Genomic DNA, 21,122 nt, shown 5'->3' with positions numbered 1-21,122 from the left:
CAAACTATGATTGGGAGGGAAATTGGCTGTGCCCTTTCAGAGAAACCATTCTGGCACTAGCCTTAAGTGATTTAGTGAACTCACAGAAAACCTAAATATGGATGGCCTGGCAGGGATTTGAAATGCGGTCCTCCCGAATGTGAACCCAGTGTCATACCACTACCCTACTTCATTCATAATATACAGAAGAGTTGAAACAAAAAGTAGAAATTGTGCTGATCGAAAATTAGTTTCCTTTCAGAAAAGTTAAACATACCAGAGAAGCAATTTTGATATCACACTTGACAATGAAAAGAGAAAAGACAATTGTGGTTGCTATAATAGCATTTGTGGTGGCATAAAGTGCCTTTGAAAATGCAAGATGCTAAGATTTGACAAAGGGGGATAAAATGGACACAGAAAAATAGTCTAGGAAATATCAAAAAAACTAGTCAAACTGCATAAAAGTGGAACATGAGCAAAAGCATTTGTACATGAAACGGTGGTGTGAGAGTTGCAGCTTAGTTCTACCATTCCAGAACTTGTAAGCCAGAGATGCTGTAATAGAAAGAAATGATTAACTATTGTCAAAAATCTGTCATGGCAATGTTCAGATAACTAACAAAATACTACATCTATATACTCTGCAAATCACTGTGAGGTGCAGACGGATGGTACATAACATTGTACCAGTTACAATGGTTTTCTTCCATTCCGTTCATGTATGGAGTGTGGGAAGAACGATTGTTTGAATGACTCTGTGTGCATTGCACTAATTAATCTGATCTTATCCTGACAATTTGTATGTGACTGGTAGGTAGGGGATTGTAGTTTATTCCTAGAGTAACCATTTAAAGTTGGTTCTTGAAACTTTGTTAACAGACTTTCTCCAAATTGTTTACATCTATCTTTTAGAGTCCTCCAGCTGTGACACTCTTCCATGGATCAAACAAACCTTTGACCATTTGTGCTGCCCTTCACTGTATGTGTTCAATATCACTTGTTTAGTCCTATTTGGTACAGGCCCCAAACACTTGAGTAATATTTTAGAACCGGTTGCACGAGTGATTTTGTAAGCAGTCTCCTGTGTAGACTGATTGCAGTTCCCCAGTGTTCTACCAGTAAACTGAAGTCTACCACTTGCTTTACCTGTGACTGAGCCTATGTGATCATTTCACTTCATATCCCTACAAAGCGTTACACTCAAGTATTATTATGAGTTGGACGATTCCAGCAGTGTCTCATTGATATTATACTCATATAATACTTCTTTTTTCATTTTGTGAAGAGCAAAATTTTACATTTCTGATCATTTAAAGCAAGTTACCAAAACTTTGCACCACTTTGAAATCGTATCAAGATCTGACCGAATATATATGCAGATTCTTTCAGATAGTACTTCATTATAGGTAACTGCATCATCTGCAAGAAGTCTGAGGTTACTGTTAATATTGTCTGCAAGGTCATTAATATATAACATGAACAGCATGGGTTCCATCACACTTCCCTGGGACACATCTGAAGTTACTTCTTCATCTGATGATCACTCTCTGTCCAAAATAAGAGTCTGCATCCTCCCTACCATAAAGAACTCAATCCATCCACAAATTTCAGTTGATACCTCACATGATCATACTTTTGAAAATAAGCTTTGGTGTGGTACTGAGTGAAATGCTTTTCAGAAAGCAAGATATACGGGATCTACCTGACTTTCTATATCCAAAGCTTTCAGTGTGTCGTGAGAGAAGTGTTAGATTTCACATGATTGATGGTTTTGGAATCCATGCTGGTTGGCATTGAGGAGGTCATTCTGTTCAAGATACCTTATTATGTTTGAGCTCAAAATATGTTCTAAGATTCTACAGCAGATCAATGCAAGGATTCTGGATGGTAGTTTTGTGGATCACTTCCACTACCCTTCTTGTAGATGGGTTTGATCTGTGCTTTTTTCCTATACCTGGCCACAGTTTTTTGTTTGAGAGATCTACAGTAGATTATAGATAGAAGAGGGGCTAACTCAGTTGCAAATTCAGTATAAAATCTGACAGGGATTCTAACAACTCTGGAGCTTTGTACAATTTTAACAATTTCAGCTGTTTCTCTACACCACTGACATTAATACTTATTTTGTTCACCTTTTCAGTGATATGAGGATTAAATTGGGGCCATTCTCACAGGTTTTCATTTGTAAAGGAATATCTGAAAATTGAGTGTTTCAGCTTTTGCGTTGCTACCCTCAATATCACTTCCTGTCTCATTCGCTCGCGACTGAACACTGACATTGGTGCCACTAATAGCCTTTACATACGATTAGAATTTCTTTGGATTTTGTGAAATGTCATTTGGCAATATTCTGCTACAGTAGTCTTTGAAAACATCATGCATTATTCTCTTGACAGCCAAAGACGTTTCATTCAGTGTCTCTCTATCCATAGCCTATGCTTCGTTTTACACCTGTTGTGTAGTAGTCTCTGTTTCTTTAGAAGTTCCTTTACAGTGACTGTATACCTTGAAGGTTCCCTTCCATTATGAACTGTTCTACTGGGTAAATATCTATCCAGTACATAGTCAACCATTCTTTTGAACTTGAGCCATAGTTTCTGTACATGCTCCTTCCCTGTGCTGAAAGTTTCAAGTTCCTCGTTAAGATATGACACTACTGATTTTTTATCCAATTTACTGAACATATATGTATCTTTCTGTTTGTTTTAGTTGTTCTTTGTACTTTGGTAATCATTTTTATGACAATCGTGTTATGGTCACTGGTACCAGTTTCGATGTGAACATCCTCAAAGAGGTCAGGTGTATTTGTTGGCATTAGATTCAATATATTTCCATCATGAGTGGGGTTCCAAACTATCTGTTCTAGGTAGTTTTCAGAGAAGGTATTTATCAATGTTTCACAGGATGCCTTATCACACCCACAACTTACAATACTGTAATTTTCCAATTGATAGTTTGATGATTGAAGTCTCCAATAATGATTACAGTTTGATCGGGGAATTTACATACAAATGAACTGAGGTTTTCTATAAAGTTTTCAGTTATGACAGGAAATGAGTCTGGTGAGCGATAGAAGGATCTGATTATCATTTTATGCCCACCCCTGATACTGAGTCTTGTCCAAACAATCTCACATGTATCTTCAATTTCTATCTCAGTGAATTTGAGTTTCTTGTCTACTGCAACAAAAACACCACCTCCACTTCCCATTTGCCTATCCTTTTGATATACACTTAAATTTTCCTGAGAAAATCTCACTACTATCGGTTTCAGGTTTCAACCAGCTTTCAGCACCAAGAATTATGCGGGCCTCACTGCTTTTCAGGAGTGCTTCAAACTCTGGCACATTTTTGCTAATGCTTCCGCAGTTAACCTCTAGGCTTTTAATACTCCCACCTGCAGGGGGGGGGGGGGGGGAGGGATATTTATTTTGCTCTTTCACTGATAGTTCTGGGCCTCTGACGTGTAGTGCACACCTGACCTATTTAGGGGGACCCTACAGTTCTCAACCCTATCAGGAAAGTCCAGGAAGTCACAGCCAAGCTTTCATAGAACTTTCAAAGTCTCTGGTTTGGTCCCTCCACACGACTCAGAACAAAAGGGCCATGATCAGTTCTGGGGGGCAATACTGCAAATTGTAAACTTCATTGAAACTCCATGTGTAAGGCTGGTATTATCATCCCTCTCTGAAAGTTGCTAGAATGACTCAAGAGTGACCTCAGAGCCTAAACAACAGGCATCATTTGTTCCAACATGCGCCACAATCTGCAGTTGGTTACACCCTGTTCCCTCAGTGGCTGCTGGAATAGCCTCTTCAACATACACACTTAGTGCACCTAGTGTTCTTTCCTGTCTGTTGCTGCCATTTCCCTAAGGGGTGCCATCATTTACCATACTTTTAAACTGCCAACAATTAATGCCCTTTGGCATTTGCTTACTCTTGACACCAGACGAACTGGTTTCCCCAAAACAGGTGAAGTGAGTCCCATTGGCTCAGTTTCAGTTTCAGTGAAAGACAGCACCTTAAACTTGTTGTTTAGGGGAATCAGTACAAAACACTGAGTCCTCCCTGGTATCTCTCCACCCTGTGTGGGATGCCTAGATCTACTGTTGACACACCACCCACAGTCAACTGGACTAGTGATGACAGATCCTATACTTTCTGCAGAAGAGACAGGGTCCGCAGGAGAGGATAGTACTTGAGGTACCTCTGGTACTGATATCACACTCTTGGGAGCTCTTCCACCACGCTGATTACAGCAGCAGTTTGAACGTAGACAGGGCAGCTTCCAGCTGCTTATGAATATCAACCAAATCATCCTGTGTTTGAGAAGAGCATTCACAGTGGGGCTGCATTTTGGCTGCTACAGTACATTACAAGGCTGCGAACAAGTAACTTTAAGTTAAGCATGCTGATTATCTTTTAATCTGTTGAGCTAAAAAGTTGCTAATTCCCTATAAGAAATTAAGCAAATATGCAAAATGAGACTCAATTAATGCAACACAAAAACCGTTGTTAAAAATTACTAGTTTGCTAGAATGCTTTGAGGTTAATATTAGTTGTTAGCAAAATTGAAAACAGAGTCAATTTACGATAAGTGCAGATAACATACAGGGCTACTCCTCTAAGGATGTAACATGATATGTTAGTTGGAATATTTGCTACAGTAACTATATCACAAATGCTGATTTACTACAGATTGCTCATAGATTATGTAAAGGACAATAGTAGCTACTGAAAATTCTCAAAAACCCATGTTTATGTGTGTTGATATACAATGAAATTCAGGATTGGTGTATTCTGTGGCAGAACTGTGAACTACAAACACTGATTTACTTCAAAACAATTTATGTATCCGAAACTTTCGTAGCTATTACTTACAAAAATTTCGTGAGTGTCTGAAAATTCTCAGAATAACCTGTTTCTCATGTAATTGTACAATGAAATTAGAGAACAATTGTTTTGACGAGAATAGGCCTCCCATTCTCAAAAATTTTAAAAGAGTACAAATAACTTCAAGCCTACAATCGATGATAAAAGTAAGAGTTTATCGTGACACTTGTGAATGTTCAGTATTTCACAATATATCACAATACATTTGGCTATTGACACAATCAATGAAAGATTATGCAGAAGCGACACTAACAGTAAAATATGTGAATATAGAACTTCAAAGCGGCATACGAATCTTGTACAGGTGATCTTACACAAAGGAAAATTCTGAAGTTGCTTTTCAGATTTAAATAAATGTGTGTATTGCATGGATTTTTCACTTAGCCATTTCTGTGCACACTTCTACACTGGTGTGCCAAAGAAGAACACTGTGTGGTGAGTTTATCTCAGTCAAAACCAGCAAAATGTGCAGCATTAACAAAGCAGGTCTTCTGCCTAATGCAGCTAACAGTGCATTATCTGCAAGAGTAAAATGCAGATACTTTGGAAGGAACTGTGTTATGAGAAGAATTACGTTGTACACTCTTAATGGGTTCACATATTTAAGGGTTAATCACTCATTGACTAGGAACTTAAATGACATTCCATTTTAAGTTTGTTTGGTATGTATGCTATCCACTGAACCTCATAATCACTTAATTAATAGCATAAAGAATTTTACATATTTTGATTTAATTTGTAAATGAGACAGAAGATGCAGAATCACACTCTTATAAATGAGACAGAAGATTCGGAGTCACACTCTGCCCATCCATCACATTAACCAAAAAAAGCACTTCTGTTTTGTCCATGTATTTTTTATTTGAGCATAAACCAAAGAACCATAATGGTGTTTTTGAAGTTGGTTATCAAAACTCAGCTGTAAAATTGACTTATTTGTGCAGAATACTCCCTTACCATTTGTACGAACATTTTGTGCAGGCATATTATACCTTTCTGGCTGGAAGGAGTAGCTCATCTTGGTTTGGTAAATGACTGGGTCCACTTTACCGTCTTATTTAACTGTAAGGCTCCTCTGGCTTTATAAGAATCAATGCATTGTCTGACTATATAGTCTTGAATATTCGTTATTCTCTTAGTTTCATTTTGAGTTTCAAACTTCACATTCTTTGTGTATCTAATATTTTTTATTTATTTCTGTACTCCGTTTCATGTAACTACGTGGTGTAACTTGATTTACTACCAGTCTAATATTATTCTTGTATTTTTGAAATGCTGCTCTTTCAGGAGAAATGTGTATGGAAGTATGGTTCATACTATAGCTGATATTCGGTATGAAATTTTATGCATCCTCTACAATATGGGAGCATTACACACACAGTTAGGTGCCTTGGATACCAGAGTATCAGCTGATGGTATAAAAATGTCCTGTGCCCATTTTCAGTATGCAGCTGGGGCATTTGAGGTAAATATTTGTACTGTAATTTTTCTTGCACAATATTATCGTTTAATTGTATCAAAGGAATATTCAGTTGAGAAAACTAATAAAATATGAGACAGAATCACTGGACAGACTTACCTTCAAAATACAAAATGTTCTGGACATTTCTCCTCTCAAATGTCACCAATTCTGTCTCATAATTTATTAATGATACACTTCATGTATGAGGGTGGTTTGAAAAGTTCTTGGAATCACCACGAGAGGTCAGCGCTAGCACAAGAAGTTGTTCATGTGTGATTCATTGGTCTGTAAGCTGTAAACACATGCCATGTCAGTGCTCTTGGAAGAGAGCTGTGCTGGTGATGTGGCTCTGTTGTTGTTCCCGTGTAGTGATTCGTGAAGATGGAAGTAATCGAGATTTAAGCAGTGACTAAGCTCTTCATAAAGAAAGGTATGAAAGCGAAGGACATTCATGCCAATTTCCAGAATACACTGGGGGAATCTTCTCCTTCATATTCAACTGTTTCCAAGTGGACAAATGAATTTAAATTTGGTTGGAAGAGCTTAGATGATGATCAGCGTAGTGGTCGCCCAAGATGTGTCACTACTCCAGAAATCATTGCAAAAGTGCACAAAATGCTCATGGAAGATCACCAATTGAAAGTGTGTGAAGTTTATCAAGCTTGCCAGATGTCATCTGAAATGATGTTTCACATTTTAACTGAAGAATTAAAAATGAAAAAAATTATCTTCAAGATGGGTGCTGCGACAAGACAGGGCATGCCCACACAAGTGCTGTCGCTATGGCAAAATTACATGAACTATGGTATGAATTGTTGCCACACCCACCTTATTCACCCGATACTGCTCCTTGAGACTTCCATGTCTTCCCAAAACTGAAAATTTTTCTTGGTGGACAAAGATTCACTTCAAACGAAGAACTGATAGCCGGAGTTGGCAGCTATTTTGCAGACCTGGAGGAAACTCATTTTCGAGATGGGATCAAGGCACTGGAACATTGTTGGATGAAGTGCATTAATCTACAAGGAGACTACATTGAAAAATAAAAAATGTTTCAGTGATGTAACTACTTTTTTTCTATTCCATTCCAAGAACTTTTCAAACCACCCTTGTAGATAATGTGAAATATGCATAACTTTGCCTTTCAGTTGTGCTTATTATGACTGCTGTGTTCTGTTTCTAATAGACAGACTTCTTAGGCTTTTGCATAAAATACTGGACTTAATATGTATGTATAACAAAAAATATTCTGATTTAAGGAGTAAAAGTAACAAATCATGAAATAATTGAGGTCCTGAGTCATTGATAGGCAAATTAACAAGATTTTGATAGCTTTTGGAAATCATCCTTAAGAGCTAGAGTATATGAGTAACATATCATTTTCTAGCCGCATGAGTGCGCTTGCTTGGTGGCTGTCGGGTTTGCTAGGGTCAGTTTCTGGGATCCAGGAAAGGAAACTTTTGTCCTGCCTGGGGAGAATGGGCCAGTCTTCCCTTAATCCTGCTAAAAGCACACACACCCAGCTCCACCCCATGATACTAAAACTCTACAAATTTCAATCTAGTCATGAGTTGGTAGAAAGTAGGATAGGTGACATACAGTACAACTAGTTGTTGCTTTCCACATGAGACTGCAAAATTTAAGTTAAGCTTTTCTTGGATCAACTTAGTGAGTCATTATTTAGAATTCCTCACTACCTTTTCTGTGTCTTGTTTTTGATGGTGTAGTCCCTTGAAGCAATTCTTGTAGCACACTGAATTCGTTCAGAGATGCATACAGTCTACCTGCATCTACGTCTACATTGGTATTCTGAAACTCACCTTACAGCATGTGGCGGACAGTGCCCTGTACCACTAATAGTTATTTTCTTTTCTGTTCACTTGCAAATAGAATGGGGGAAAATTACTGTTTCCGTCTGAGCACTAATTTATCGTATCTTTCTCGTGGTCCTTACTCGCAATGTTTGTTGAAGGCAACAGCATTGTTATGCAGTCAGCTTCAAATGCCAGTTCTCTAGATTTTCTCAATAGTGTTCTTTGAAAAGAAAATACCTTTCCTCCAGGGATTCCCATTTGAGTTTGCAAAGCATCTCCATAATACTTCCATGTTGTTTGAACTTACCAGTAATAAATCTAACAGCCCGCCTCTGAATTGCTTCAAAGTCTTCCTGTAATCCGACATGTTATGGATCCCAAACACTCAAGCAGTGTTCAAGTACAGATCATACTAGCATCCTATACATAGTTTCTTTTACAGACAAACTACAATTTCCTAGAAACAGAAGTTGACCATTCACTTTTCCTACCACAGTCCTCATGTGCTTGTTCCATTTCAAATCTCTTTGCAGTATTATGACCAGATATTTAAACAAAGTGACTCTGTCAAGCAGAACACTACTGATGCTGTATCCGAGTATTACAGGTTTCTTTTACCTACTCGTCCACATTAACTTACATTTGTGTACATCATGTGAGAAAAGGGCAAGCAGAGTTTCACAAGAGTGATGTTTTCTAAAGCCATGTCGATCTGTGGACATCAGCTTCTCAGTCTCAAGGAAATTTGTTATATTCAAACTGAGAATATTTTCAAGGATTCTGCAGCAAACTGATCTTAGGTGTATTCGTACGTAATTCTGTGGGTCCATTCTTTTATCCTTCTTATAAATAGGAGTCACCTGCACTTCTTTCCAGTTGCTTGGAGCTTTTCTGGGTGAGAGGTTCATGATAAATGCAAGCTAATTACGGGGCCAACGCTGTAGAGTACTCTTTGAAAAACTAGATTGGGATTCCATCTAGACCAGGTGACTCGTTTGCTTTCAATCCTTCAATTGTTTCTCTATGCCAGGGACACTTATTGCTATGTTGTCCCTAGGAGTCTGTTCGATGGTCAAATGATGGTATGTTTGTATGATTCTTGTGCATGAATGATTTCTTGGATGTGAAATTTAAAACTTTGGCTTTTGTTTTGCTATCTTCTACTGCCACACCAGACTGGTCAACAAGTGACTGGATGGAACCTTTAGACCAACTCAGCAGTTTTACATAGGACCAGAATTTTCTCGGGTTCTCTGCCAGACCTTTTGCTAAAGTATGAGGGTGGCAGCAGTTGTATGCTTTGTGCATAGGTATTTTCACAGACTCATGAATCTCTACTAAGCTTTGCCTGTCGTCATTTGTGCATTCTCTTTTGAACCAAGAATGCAACACCCTCTGCCTCCTCAGCATTTTCCAAATGCCATTATTAAATCATAGTGGGTATTTTCTGTTCTCAATCCACTGACTAGGCACATAATTCTCCAGACCACAATTTATAATCTGCTTAAACTTTGCCCATAATGCCTCTATGTCCATATTACTGGAACTAAGTGATGTCAGTTCACTGTCTAAGTGAGATGCTAACAACTGCTTATCTTCTCTTTCTAGCAGAAACACTCTCCTAGCTTTCTTAACTGATTTATTAACTTTTGTAACCATAGTTGCTTTAATGACATGACTGCTAATCCCCATTTCTATACCGACTATGTAGCTACAAGCGGAAGTGTGAATAGCTAATCTGCTTTACATAAATTCTTGGATGACATTACAATCGATCTATTGACAAACAGAGTAAAACTGTTAACAGTTACTCAGTTAGATACAAATAACTTCAAAACTATGGAAACTTGAGAGCATGGTTTGCACAGACATCAAGTCTGGATTGCAGCCTAACACCGACTGAAGAGATTCATGCACAACAGAAATCATTTGTACAATTAGTATAACTTTGGAACTATCGAGCGAGGTGGCGCAGTGGTTAGCACGATGGACTTGCATTGTGGAGGATGATGGTTCAAACCCGCATCCGGCCATCCCGATTTAGGTTTTGCATGATTTTCCTAAATCGTTTCAGGCAAATGTTGAGATGGTTCCTTTGAAAGGGGATGGCCAACTTCCTTCCCCATCCTTCCCTAATCTGATGGGACCAATGACCTTGCTATTAACCCCCCCCCCCCCCCCCCCATGCAAATCAACCAACCAACCAACCCTGGAACTATTTGTAGATTGTTGGCAGACTAATAATTGTCGTTCTTTTCCTTACACAAATGCTTCACTGCATGATAGCACTGTAGTAATAAAGCTTCGAAGAGACTTAGGCTTACCCTAGTAGTTACTGTGCTCAAGGTGGCTTTTAATAAAGAATATTTGATAAAGAAAATGTCTTAGTTTTGTGCCTAAATGTTGGTGGGTACCCGCCATTCAGAATCACTGAGGAGGACCCACTGTCACAGCTCACTCCCAGTTTTATTTCCTCACGCTACTGGTGTACTACAGTGCCATATTGCGCGGCCAGTCCCGATGCCTGTGCCCTGAATGTGGGAATAGCTTCTTACTCATTGCTAAAGTATGCTACACTGCTGCTTAAGAAAGTAAGTTATCCTTGTTAGCTGCAGTGTCCCTGTACAACATTAAAATTAGCAAATAAAATGTTGCCCAAAACAAGAAGAACATCACATACTATGTGCTGACTACAATGTCTTCAAGGACGAGTGACTTCCCCAGGATGGCTGGTGTTCTCCAGCACTTGGAAATAAACTCTGAGAAAATTCCTGGTGGAAAGCAGTTCATATTTGAGTACCATTAGTGGGAGGGGGAAATGGCCAATGAAAATGCTTCCATTTGTTTCTGAAGCTGATTGACCGAAAGGTCTAATGGTTCAATATTTTCTTGGAATGGTTTTTGATCTCCGTGAAGTGGGAGGTCACTGGCAGAGTACTGACACACACACACACACACACACACACACACACACACACACACACACACACACACGTACGTACGCATGCTCTCTCTCTCTCTCTTTCTCTTACTTTTAAACAAAGGAGGAGCTTACAGAATTCAATCTTGTTTATTTCCCTATCAACAACTCAACACCTCCACTATTTGGTGAGTTCTTAAAATAGACTTTTCATTATGATATTTGTAATGTCATGGGATTAGACATGTTTCACAAAGGGATCTGTATGAATGTAATAAATTTAAAAACATTGCCAGTTATTTTCATAAAAAATGAAAAAAAGGGCCATTGGTGTTGGTGTTGGTGGTGGTGGTGGTGGTAGTGTGTGTGTGTGTGTGTGTGTGTGTGTGTGTGTGTGTGTGTGTGTGTGTGTGTAAAAGGGGGGAGGGTGGGAGTAGAAGAACTTGTTTTGTGTAAATGAACATATGCTTGAGCAATCAGATGCTCTTATTTTTCATCATTTTGTTTGACATTTCTGTCTTTGCCACATGGTATTCTCATTATATTTTTACTGTAATAAATTGATGTTGCTCTTCATATTTTTGAGTAGACAGTTAATAAAATAGTGCGAAAGTTTGTAGGATAAAATTTAATAAGTAAATGTCACAAGGAGAGTTAAAATTTGAGGCGTGCCTTAGCATTCCAGATATTTTATTTGTCTCCAATCTGTGTTTCAGAATTGTGAGAAATTAGTAATAAATTGTTTATAATCTCATGAAGAAGGAATTTCTTATGTTCCTCATGGTTTACTAATCTTTACACGAGTGCTGGCATGACTTCTCAACTTAATCATTGTTCTTCTTTCCTTCAGAGCTGACATTTTTTTCATTATATACTCCTTTGAATAGTGGGTCCATTTCTGAGAAACTTTACTAAGTGTTAGTGTGTGAAGAATAATCTGTGCCTATTCTATAAATCCATCTAGAGTATCTGCTGCTGTTAACTATCCACTTACTTCTGATAGATTCAGAAAATCACCTGAAAATGAGGCCTCTTTTGAATTTCTTCATCTGATTCCTTTACATTGCCTTACTTCATCTATACTATGTACTCTCACTTACTTCCTTCCAGACTCATTTCATTTATTTGTGCCTCTTGGGTCTAGTTTATACTTTGTAACTTCTGTTGTTGGCTTTCCCCAGTGGTAATTTCTTTTGTATTATTTACTTCTTTTATCATTTCCCGCTAATGCTGTCAACATTTGCCTCATCTAGCCTTCTCTAAACTCTGTCTAGTGAATTGTCCTCTCTGCCACAGATAATTTGTCAGGTTTTCACACCTTCTTTGTTACTTTGTTGTAGATTTCTTTGACATCCCTGCCCCTTGGTGTTTCCTCTGATCTGGAGACTGGATGATTTCCATATTTCTTCAATTCTTCCATCAGTTCCTCTCTTTTTCCAAGTGAATGAATCAGAGTTTTGATAGCTAGTGCTTAGGCCAACTTTTGTTCTGTTGCATGTCTGCTAATATCACATGAACAGAAGCTCTTTCCACATTTACTTGATTGTAATATGATCACAAAAAATATTAAATAATGGTTTCTCAACTTTATCATAAATTTTCTTATAAATTAAAAACCTGATTTTTCTAATTCTATAGCAATACTTTTGTTGCTATGCATGTGTCTATTGAAACTTCCCAAGGTATCAAAAGCTTCCGGTGGGGTCCAAATATTCACAGAGAGTTCTCTACTATGTCCATGGTAAGGTTATAACTTCTGCGGAGGTTCTGTTAACTGCAGATTCCAAGTGTTAGTCATTCAGTATGTACAAGATGTTTCTGGAGCAAGGTAGCAAAAATATTAAAATTCCTCTGTAACAGCTTGGAATAATAAAAGACTGCAGTGTTTAAGCCAGAAGATAATATAGCTCAATAGACATAAATTAAAGAATCAACACTAAAATATTACTTATAAAAGTATGAGAAAGGGATAATGTCTTCTTCTCAGTGAAATAAAAGAAGGGGTTTTATTGATAATGGAGAATCTTGGATCAAACATAAACATTGTGATGAGGAGAGGTGAAAATCAAATGATCAGTTTAGGAAAATGATTTATATGGGACTCATACCTATATTTTCATTCTATTTTTATGATCAAACTGAGGGCAAGGACACCCTACCCATATTTCTCCAGAACCTCAATAACTTCACTTTACTTCACTTCACCTGGTCCTACTATACCAACAGGCCACCTTCCTCAGTGTCGGCGTCCACTTTATGGATGGCTCTGTCAATGCCACTGCCCTTCTCAGACTTACCAATCACCAACAATATTCTATTTTGACAGCTGCCACCTATTTCACACCAGAAGGTCTGTTCCATACAGTCTAGCCACTCATGGTCATCATGTCTGAAGTGACGAGCAGTCCTTCTGCCAAGGGCTTCACTGAGACATTAACAGGTAGAAATTATGCTACCAAACCTTGTCCAGAAACAGAAGTCCCATGCTATGACTCCCCAGTCTGCCATCTCCCACATACTCACTGACGAGCAAAAGGGTCCCCCCTCCATGACTCAGCACCACTCAGAACAGGAGCAACTGAATCACATTTTCCATCAAGGTTTCAACTGCCTCTCATTCTATATCTACTTGTACATCTACATCTACAGCTACATCTACATATATATTCCCCTAACCATCAAGCGGTGTGTGGCAGAGGGCACTTTTCGCGCCAAAGACATATTTCCCCCCCTCTGTTCCACTCGCGGATCGCGCAAGGTAAAAATGACTGTCTGAACTCCTCAGTATGACCTCTAATTTCCCTTATCTTTGAATGGTGATCATTGTGTGATCTGAAAGTCGGTGGTAATAATATATGCTCTACATCCTCGGTGAAGATCAGATTTTGGAATTTAGTGAGCACCCCCTTCTGTTTAGCATGTCGTCTATCTGCAAGTGTGTTCCACTTCAAACTTTCTATGAGATTTGCAGTGCTCTCGCAATGGCAAAATGTACCAATCACAGATCTTGCCGCTCTTCTTTGGACCTTCTCAATCTCTTGAAACAGACCCAACTGGTAAGGGTCCCATACAGACGAACATTACTCTGAGACTGGACAAACTAACGTATTGTAAGCAATTTCCTTTGTTGAAGGACTGCATCACTTCAGGATTCTACCAATAAACTGCAATCTAGAGTTCACCTTACCCGTTACTTGTGAAATCTGATCTTTCCATTTGAGATCATTTCGAGTAGTCACACCCAGATACTTGATGGATGTTATTGCTTCCAAAGACTGGGCATTTATTTTGTACTCATACATTAATGGGGATTTTCGCTTTGTTATATGCAGTAGGTTACACTTACTAATATTGAGAGATAACTGCCAGTCATTACACCACACATTTATTTTCTGCAAATCCTCATTGATTTGCTCACAACTTTTGTGTGATACTATTTTTCTGTAGACTACAGCATCATCAGCAAACAGTCTAATGCTGCTGTCAATACCATCAACCAGATCATTTATGTAAATCATAAAAGGCAGTGGACATATTACGCTGCCCTGGAGCACACCTGATGTTACGCTTGCTTCTGTTGAAGTCTCCTGATTCAGGATGACATACTGCTTTCTGTCTGTTAGAAAACTTTCTGTTGTTGTTGTTGTGGTCTTCAGTCCAGAGACTGGTTTGATGCAGCTCTCCATGCTACTCTATCCTGTGCAAGCTTCTTCATCTCCCAGTACCTACTACAACTTACATCCTTCTGAATCTGCTTAGTGCATTCATCTCTTGGTCTCCCTCCACAATTTTTACCCTCCACGCTGCCCTCCAATACTAAATTGGTGATCCCTTGATGCCTCAGAACATGCCCTACCAACCGATCCCTTCTTCTAGTTAAGTTGTGCCACATATTTCTCTTCTCCCCAATTCTATTCAATACATCCTCATTAGTTATGTGATTTACCCATCTAATCTTCAGCATTCTTCTGTAGCACCACATTTTGAAAGCTCCTATTCTCTTCTTGTCCAAACTATTTATTGTCCATGTTTCACTTCCATACGTGGTTGCACTCTGTACAAATACTTTCAGAAACGACTTCCTGACACTTAAATCTGTACTCAATGTTAACAAATTTCTCTCCTTCAGAAACACTTTCTTTGCCGTTGCCAGTCTACATTTTATATCCTCTCTACTTTGACCATCATCAGTTATTTTGCTCCCCAAATAGCAAAACTCATTTACTACTTTAAGTGTCTCATTTCCTAATCTAATTCCCTCAGCATCACCCGACTTAATTCGACTACAATTCATTATCCTCATTTTGCTTTTTTGATGTTCATCTTATATCCTCCTTTCAAGACACTGTCCATTCCATTCAACTGCTCTTCCAAGTCCTTTGCTGTCTCTGACAGAATTACAATGTCATCGGGCGAACCTCAAAGTTTCTATTTCTTCTCCATGTATTTTAATACCTACTCCAAATTTTCCTTTTGTTTCCTTTACCGCTTTCTCAATATACAGACTGAATAACATCGGCAGTAGGCTACAACCCTGTCTCACTCTTTTCCCAGCTACTGCTTCCCTTTCATGCCCCTCGACTCTTATAACTGCCATCTGGTTTCTGTACAAATTGTAAATAGCATTTCGCTCCCTGTATTTTACCCCTGCCGCCTTCAGAATTTGAGAGTATTCCAGTCAACATTGTCAAAAGCTTTCTCTAAGTCTACAAATGCTAGAAATGTAGGTTTGCCTTTCCTTGGTCTATTTTCTAATATAAGTTGTAGGGTCAGTATTGCCTCACGTGTTCCAATATTTCTACGGAATCCAAACTGATCTTCCTCAAGGTTGGCTTCTAGCAGTTTTTCCATTTGTCTGTAAAGAATTCGCGTTAGTATTTTGCAGCCATGGCTTATTAAACTGATAGTTCGGTAATTTTCACATCTGTCAACACCTGCTTTCTTTGGGATTGGAATTATTGTATTCTTCTTGAACTCTGAGGGTATTTCGCCTGTCTCATACATCTTGCTCACTAGATGGTAGAGTTTTGTCAGGGATGGCTCTCTCAAGGCTGTCATTAGTTTTAATGGAATGTTGTCTATTCTGGGGCCTTGTTTCGCCTTAGGTCTTTCAGTGCTCTGTCAAACTCTTCATGCAGTATCATATCTCCCATTTCATCTTCATCTACATCCTCTTCCATTTCCATAATATTGTCCTCAAGTACATCGCCCTTGTATAGACCCTCCACATACTCCTTCCACCTTTCTGCTTTCCTTTCTTTTCTTAGAACTGGGTTTCCATCTGAGCTCTTCATATTCATGCAAGTGGTTCTGTTTTCTCCGAAGGTCTCTTTAATTTTCCTGTAGGCAGTATCTATCTTACCCCTAGTGAGATATGCCTCTACATCCTTACATTTGTCCTCCAGCCATCCCTGCTTAGCCATTTTGCACTTCCTGTCGATCTCATTTTTGAGACGTTTGTATTCCTTTTTGCCTGCTTCATTTAATGCATTTTTATATTTTCTCCTTTCATCAATTAAATTCACTATTTCTTCTGTTACCCAAGGATTTCTACTAGCCCTCGTCTTTTTACTTACTTGATCCTCTGCTGCCTTCACTACTTCATCCCTCAGAGCTACCCATTCTTCTTCTACTGTATTTCTTTCCCCCATTCCTGTCAATCATTTCCTTATGCTCTCCCAGAAACTCTGTACAACCTCTGGTTTAGTCAGTTTATCCAGATCCCATCTCCTTAAATTTCCACCTTTTTGCAGTTTCTTCAATTTTAATCTACAGTTCATAACCAATGGATCGTGGTCAGAGTCCACATCTGCCCCTGGAAATGTCTTACTGTTTAAAACCTGGTTCCTAAATCTCTCTCTTACCATTATATAATCTATCTGAAACTTTCCAGTATCTCCAAGCCTCTTCCATGTATAAAACCTTCTTTCATGATTCTTGTACCAAGTGTTAGCCATGATTAAGTTATGCTCTGTGCAAAATTCTACCAGGCAGCTTCCTATTTCATTTCTTACCCCCCCCCCCCCCCCCCCAGTCCATAGTCACCTACTACATTTCCTTCCCTTCCTTTTCCTACTATCGAATTCCAGTCACCCATACTATTAAATTTTCGTCTTCCTTTACTATCTGAATAATTTCTTTTATCTCATCATACTTTTCATCAATCTCTTTGTCATCTGCAGAGCTAGTTGGCATATAAACTTGTACTACTGTGGGAGGTGTGGGCTTCGTGTCTATCTTGGCCACAATAATGCATTCACTATACTGTTTGTAGTAGCTGACCTGCACTCCTAATTTTTTATTCATGATTAAACCCACTCCAGCGTTACCCCTATTTGATTTTGTATTTATAACCCTGTATTCACCTGACCAGAAGTCTTGTTCCTCCTGCCACCGAACTTCATAATTCCCACTATATCTAACTTTAACCTATCCATTTTCCTTTTTAAATTTTTTAACCCACCTGCCTGATTAAGGGATCTGACATTACACGCTCCGATCCATAGAACACCAGTTTTCTTTCTCCTGATAACAACATCCTCCTGAGTAGTCCCCGCCTGCAGGTCTGAATATTTTACCTCCAGAATATTTTACCTAAGAGGACACCATCATCATTTAACAATACAGTAAACCTGCATGCACTTGGGAAAAATTATGGCTGTAGTTTCCCCTTGCTTTCAGCCGTTCACAGTACCAGCACAGTAAGGCCATTTTCGTTGGTGTTACAAGGCCAGATCAGTCAATCATCCAGACTGTTGCCCCTGCAACTACTGAAAAGGCTGCTGCCCCTCTTCAGGAACCACATGTTTGTCTGGCCTCTCAATAGATACCCCTCCGTTGTGGTGGTATCTATGGTACAGGTATCTGTATCGCTGAGACATGCAAGCCTCCCCACCAATGGCATGGTCCATGGCTCATGGAGGAGAAAACATTCTATCCAACTGCATATGTCGTCGAATAGACCATAAGCGCACACTTTTTGGAGCAAGTGACAGTGCAGAATTGAGTCGAATGCCTTTTGAAAGTCAAATAATATTGTGTCCGGAAGGGAGAATTGTTCTCTCCAGTTCTGCCACAGTGATGTTTTGTCATCCACCCAACCAAGGCAATATTATTACCCCTCACTAATCCACACTTGATGCCAACTCCATGCCATATGTGTCGTATACCCGTAATACGTCTAGCTGAAAGACCTGTCCCATGCATCCTACTACTTCCATCTACTCCAGTCATGTCACAAACATCTCATACCCTATCAAAGACAGTCACCTGATCTGCCAACTTGGTATAGAAAACTGTGTGGTATCCTATGTGAACATGACCACTAACAAGCTGTCTGACAGCAATAATGACCATTGCCAAACTGTGGCCGAGGCCATCACCCTGTAGCCAAGCTTGCACAACGACATGTGTGTCTCGTGTCAATGACTACTTCATATCCTGTGCCGCCAACACCAGCTTTTCTGAAATACATGCTCCCTATAACACGTCTGTTGTACCTATAACCCCGTGGCCTTGACCTTCGCCAGTTGCAGTCCCCACCTCCTTTTGTCCACTTCCCTGCTCTCACTCCAGCCTTACACAAACTTGCTGTCCTCCCTGCACACCTGCACACTCCTTTCTCCTTCTCTGTTCTCCCCCTTTCCACCAAGAAATGCATCCAAATGCTGCACTGAACAGCCAACCATCCTGTCCGCACCACGTACCTGCACATCCCCACAAGCAACAGTAAAGCATCTTCCCCCTTCCTTATCCACTCTCCCTGCCCCTTCCTATCCCACACCTCTTCTGTAATTAATGCATTACAATATTATGTAATTAATTATATTGTCCCTCCTTTTTTTAGCATTTAAAAGACAGCTTCCCACAGCCAGCAGGAGTGGATCTGGCTGCAGATATTATACAGTTTATGTATTATCTTTCACTGGCTCAGGCTCAAGAATGTGTATTGGAGAAGAGCATGATGGATAATAGGAGACCTATAGTAACAGGTAAGCAATATATTACAGTGAAATGTTTCTACCAATTTTTAATTTTTTTTTTAGAATTGAGTGACTTTCAATGTTAGAGTCTGAAATGAAAATATGAGAACAGACTTTTAAGTTTGTGCACACAATATTAATATTTCTCAAAACATACACCTTTAAACAGGTTACAGGGTACCCTCTGCCACACATCATACGGTGGCGTATGGAGTATCGATGTAGATGTGAAATTTCTACACTTTGCATGTGTTGTAATCAGTTTTGGAAACATTTTTCCCACTTTGTTGTTGAGACCTCAAAACATGGTTTTGGAAGGATTGAAAGCTTCTTGCAATGATGATAATTGCTGTCCACACATTTTTGCTTCATAGAAAGAACAAAAGAAGTCTATAATCAATAAATCAAGTTAATACAGACAATGACACAATAATTTTAATGTGTTTGTCAGCCAAGTAATAAATTGTTTGGAACATTGTGTATCAGTTGGCATTGTCAAGATGAAGAATGATACATCATTTTCATTTGCTTTTCCTGTTTTGATTGATGACTTGTAGGTAACAAATAATTGTAAACCTTCTGGTAAAACTGTTTATCAATGCTATATAGTAATGGCCACGACATGTAATTTTAATTAAAGAAACTGGTGATCATATATTTGGAATTTCTTGATGAAGAGACTGCTTTTGTTGGATTTGGCTGATCTTGGAACTTTAAAACAGGTTATTGCTGCTTAGTTTCCAGGTTATACATATTTTGCGTTTCTTCAGTTGAATTTTTGACCATATCCTAATGCCAGTTGTCACAAGCCTGTTTTGAGTATTGATCCATTTGTGCAGAATCCACTAGGAACATTTCTTTTTCACAATTAACTGTTTATGAAAAGTCAAATGTACTGCAGTTTTCCATAATTTAAGGATGCCTCTATCTCACAGTAAGTCAGATACCACCCTCTTCAATCATGTGTACCACAGCATCATTATGGTTTTGGAACAACAGATTTTGATCAACCTTCACAAAATTCCTCAGTGACACAACCATGGCCGAGACAAAATCGTGCAAACCAAATGTCAACAGACTATTTTGAATTTTATTGATTACTGGAAGGTGAACAGAGAGATATTCGAGACATTTTCACTGAATTAGTTCTTATGAAAATAGTAAACCAATGGTACTTCTGTAAACAAACTACTCAGTGCCTTTGTTTAAAAATAAGAAATGACAGTTTTTAAAATAGTACTAAAGCCACATCAAATAGTGCCATCGAGTGGTCATTTGAAAAACTTTAAAAGGAGAACACATAATAGAAATACCGAAAGAAATACAGTAATGGAAAAATATTTCTAAGATTTTTTTAGTGAAATTTATTATTATGAAACCTTCTTCCTTCAAACTGTTGTATTTATCTTTAGATAATTGTTTACTGAGTACCTGAAATGAAATAGCAACTTTCAAGAGATGATCTTGTTTGTAAAATATTTGTATACTGCAGGTTAAAAGTGAAAATGTATAAATCAATCACAGATTCCTGGTGGAATTGAGTGATAAAGAAAATGAGGATGAGTGAGAAAGAAGTTTATGGAGAAACTGGGAGAAGGGTGATTGAGAGGCACAAGAAGACACCTGGAGGAGATACAATAAAATGGTGATTGTGGCGTGAGGGGGGGGGGGGGGGTGGGGGGGGGGGGGGGGGGGGGGGGGGGGGGGGGGGGGGGGGGTGGGGGAGGCAGTCCATAAGAAATTGTTAAAAGAGAAATAGGAGTTGATTCAAAGAAAATGGCAGGTGAAAAGATGTAATCAGGTAGGGAGACCAAATATATCAAGAGCAAATGTATGTATATATATTGCAAGAACCAAGTACATGTTGGAGAGCTAATTGTGATTTCATTGTTTGTATAAGATTTGCTGTAGAGATAGGAAGATGGTGGCACAGGAGGAGAAGATTGCTGCCATTCAGGTGGAACTAGATAAGGCAGAACAAGATCTGGAAAGGTTAAGGGGGAGAAGGGGAAAGAAAGACAACAGGTTGTGGAAGAAATAGGAGTAGAACTTTCCGAGACAGTTTTGT

The 21,122-nt window shown here is 38.9% G+C and overlaps 1 protein-coding gene across 1 annotated transcript in view; it reads left to right on the top strand.

Annotated features, from left to right (window-relative positions):
* Positions 1–21,122, top strand: part of LOC124795278 (tyrosine-protein phosphatase non-receptor type 23-like) — a 165,865-nt gene that overhangs the window by 79,446 nt on the left and 65,297 nt on the right. The window contains exons 3-4 of the mRNA XM_047259223.1: positions 6,164–6,341; positions 18,919–19,063. Of these exons, the coding sequence (XP_047115179.1) occupies positions 6,164–6,341; positions 18,919–19,063 (323 nt within the window). The remainder of the gene's footprint in view (positions 1–6,163; positions 6,342–18,918; positions 19,064–21,122) is intronic.

Source organism: Schistocerca piceifrons, chromosome 4, assembly GCF_021461385.2.
Source record: "Schistocerca piceifrons isolate TAMUIC-IGC-003096 chromosome 4, iqSchPice1.1, whole genome shotgun sequence".
Lineage (NCBI taxonomy): Eukaryota > Metazoa > Arthropoda > Insecta > Orthoptera > Acrididae > Schistocerca > Schistocerca piceifrons.
This window is presented reverse-complemented; position numbering and strand designations above follow the sequence as displayed.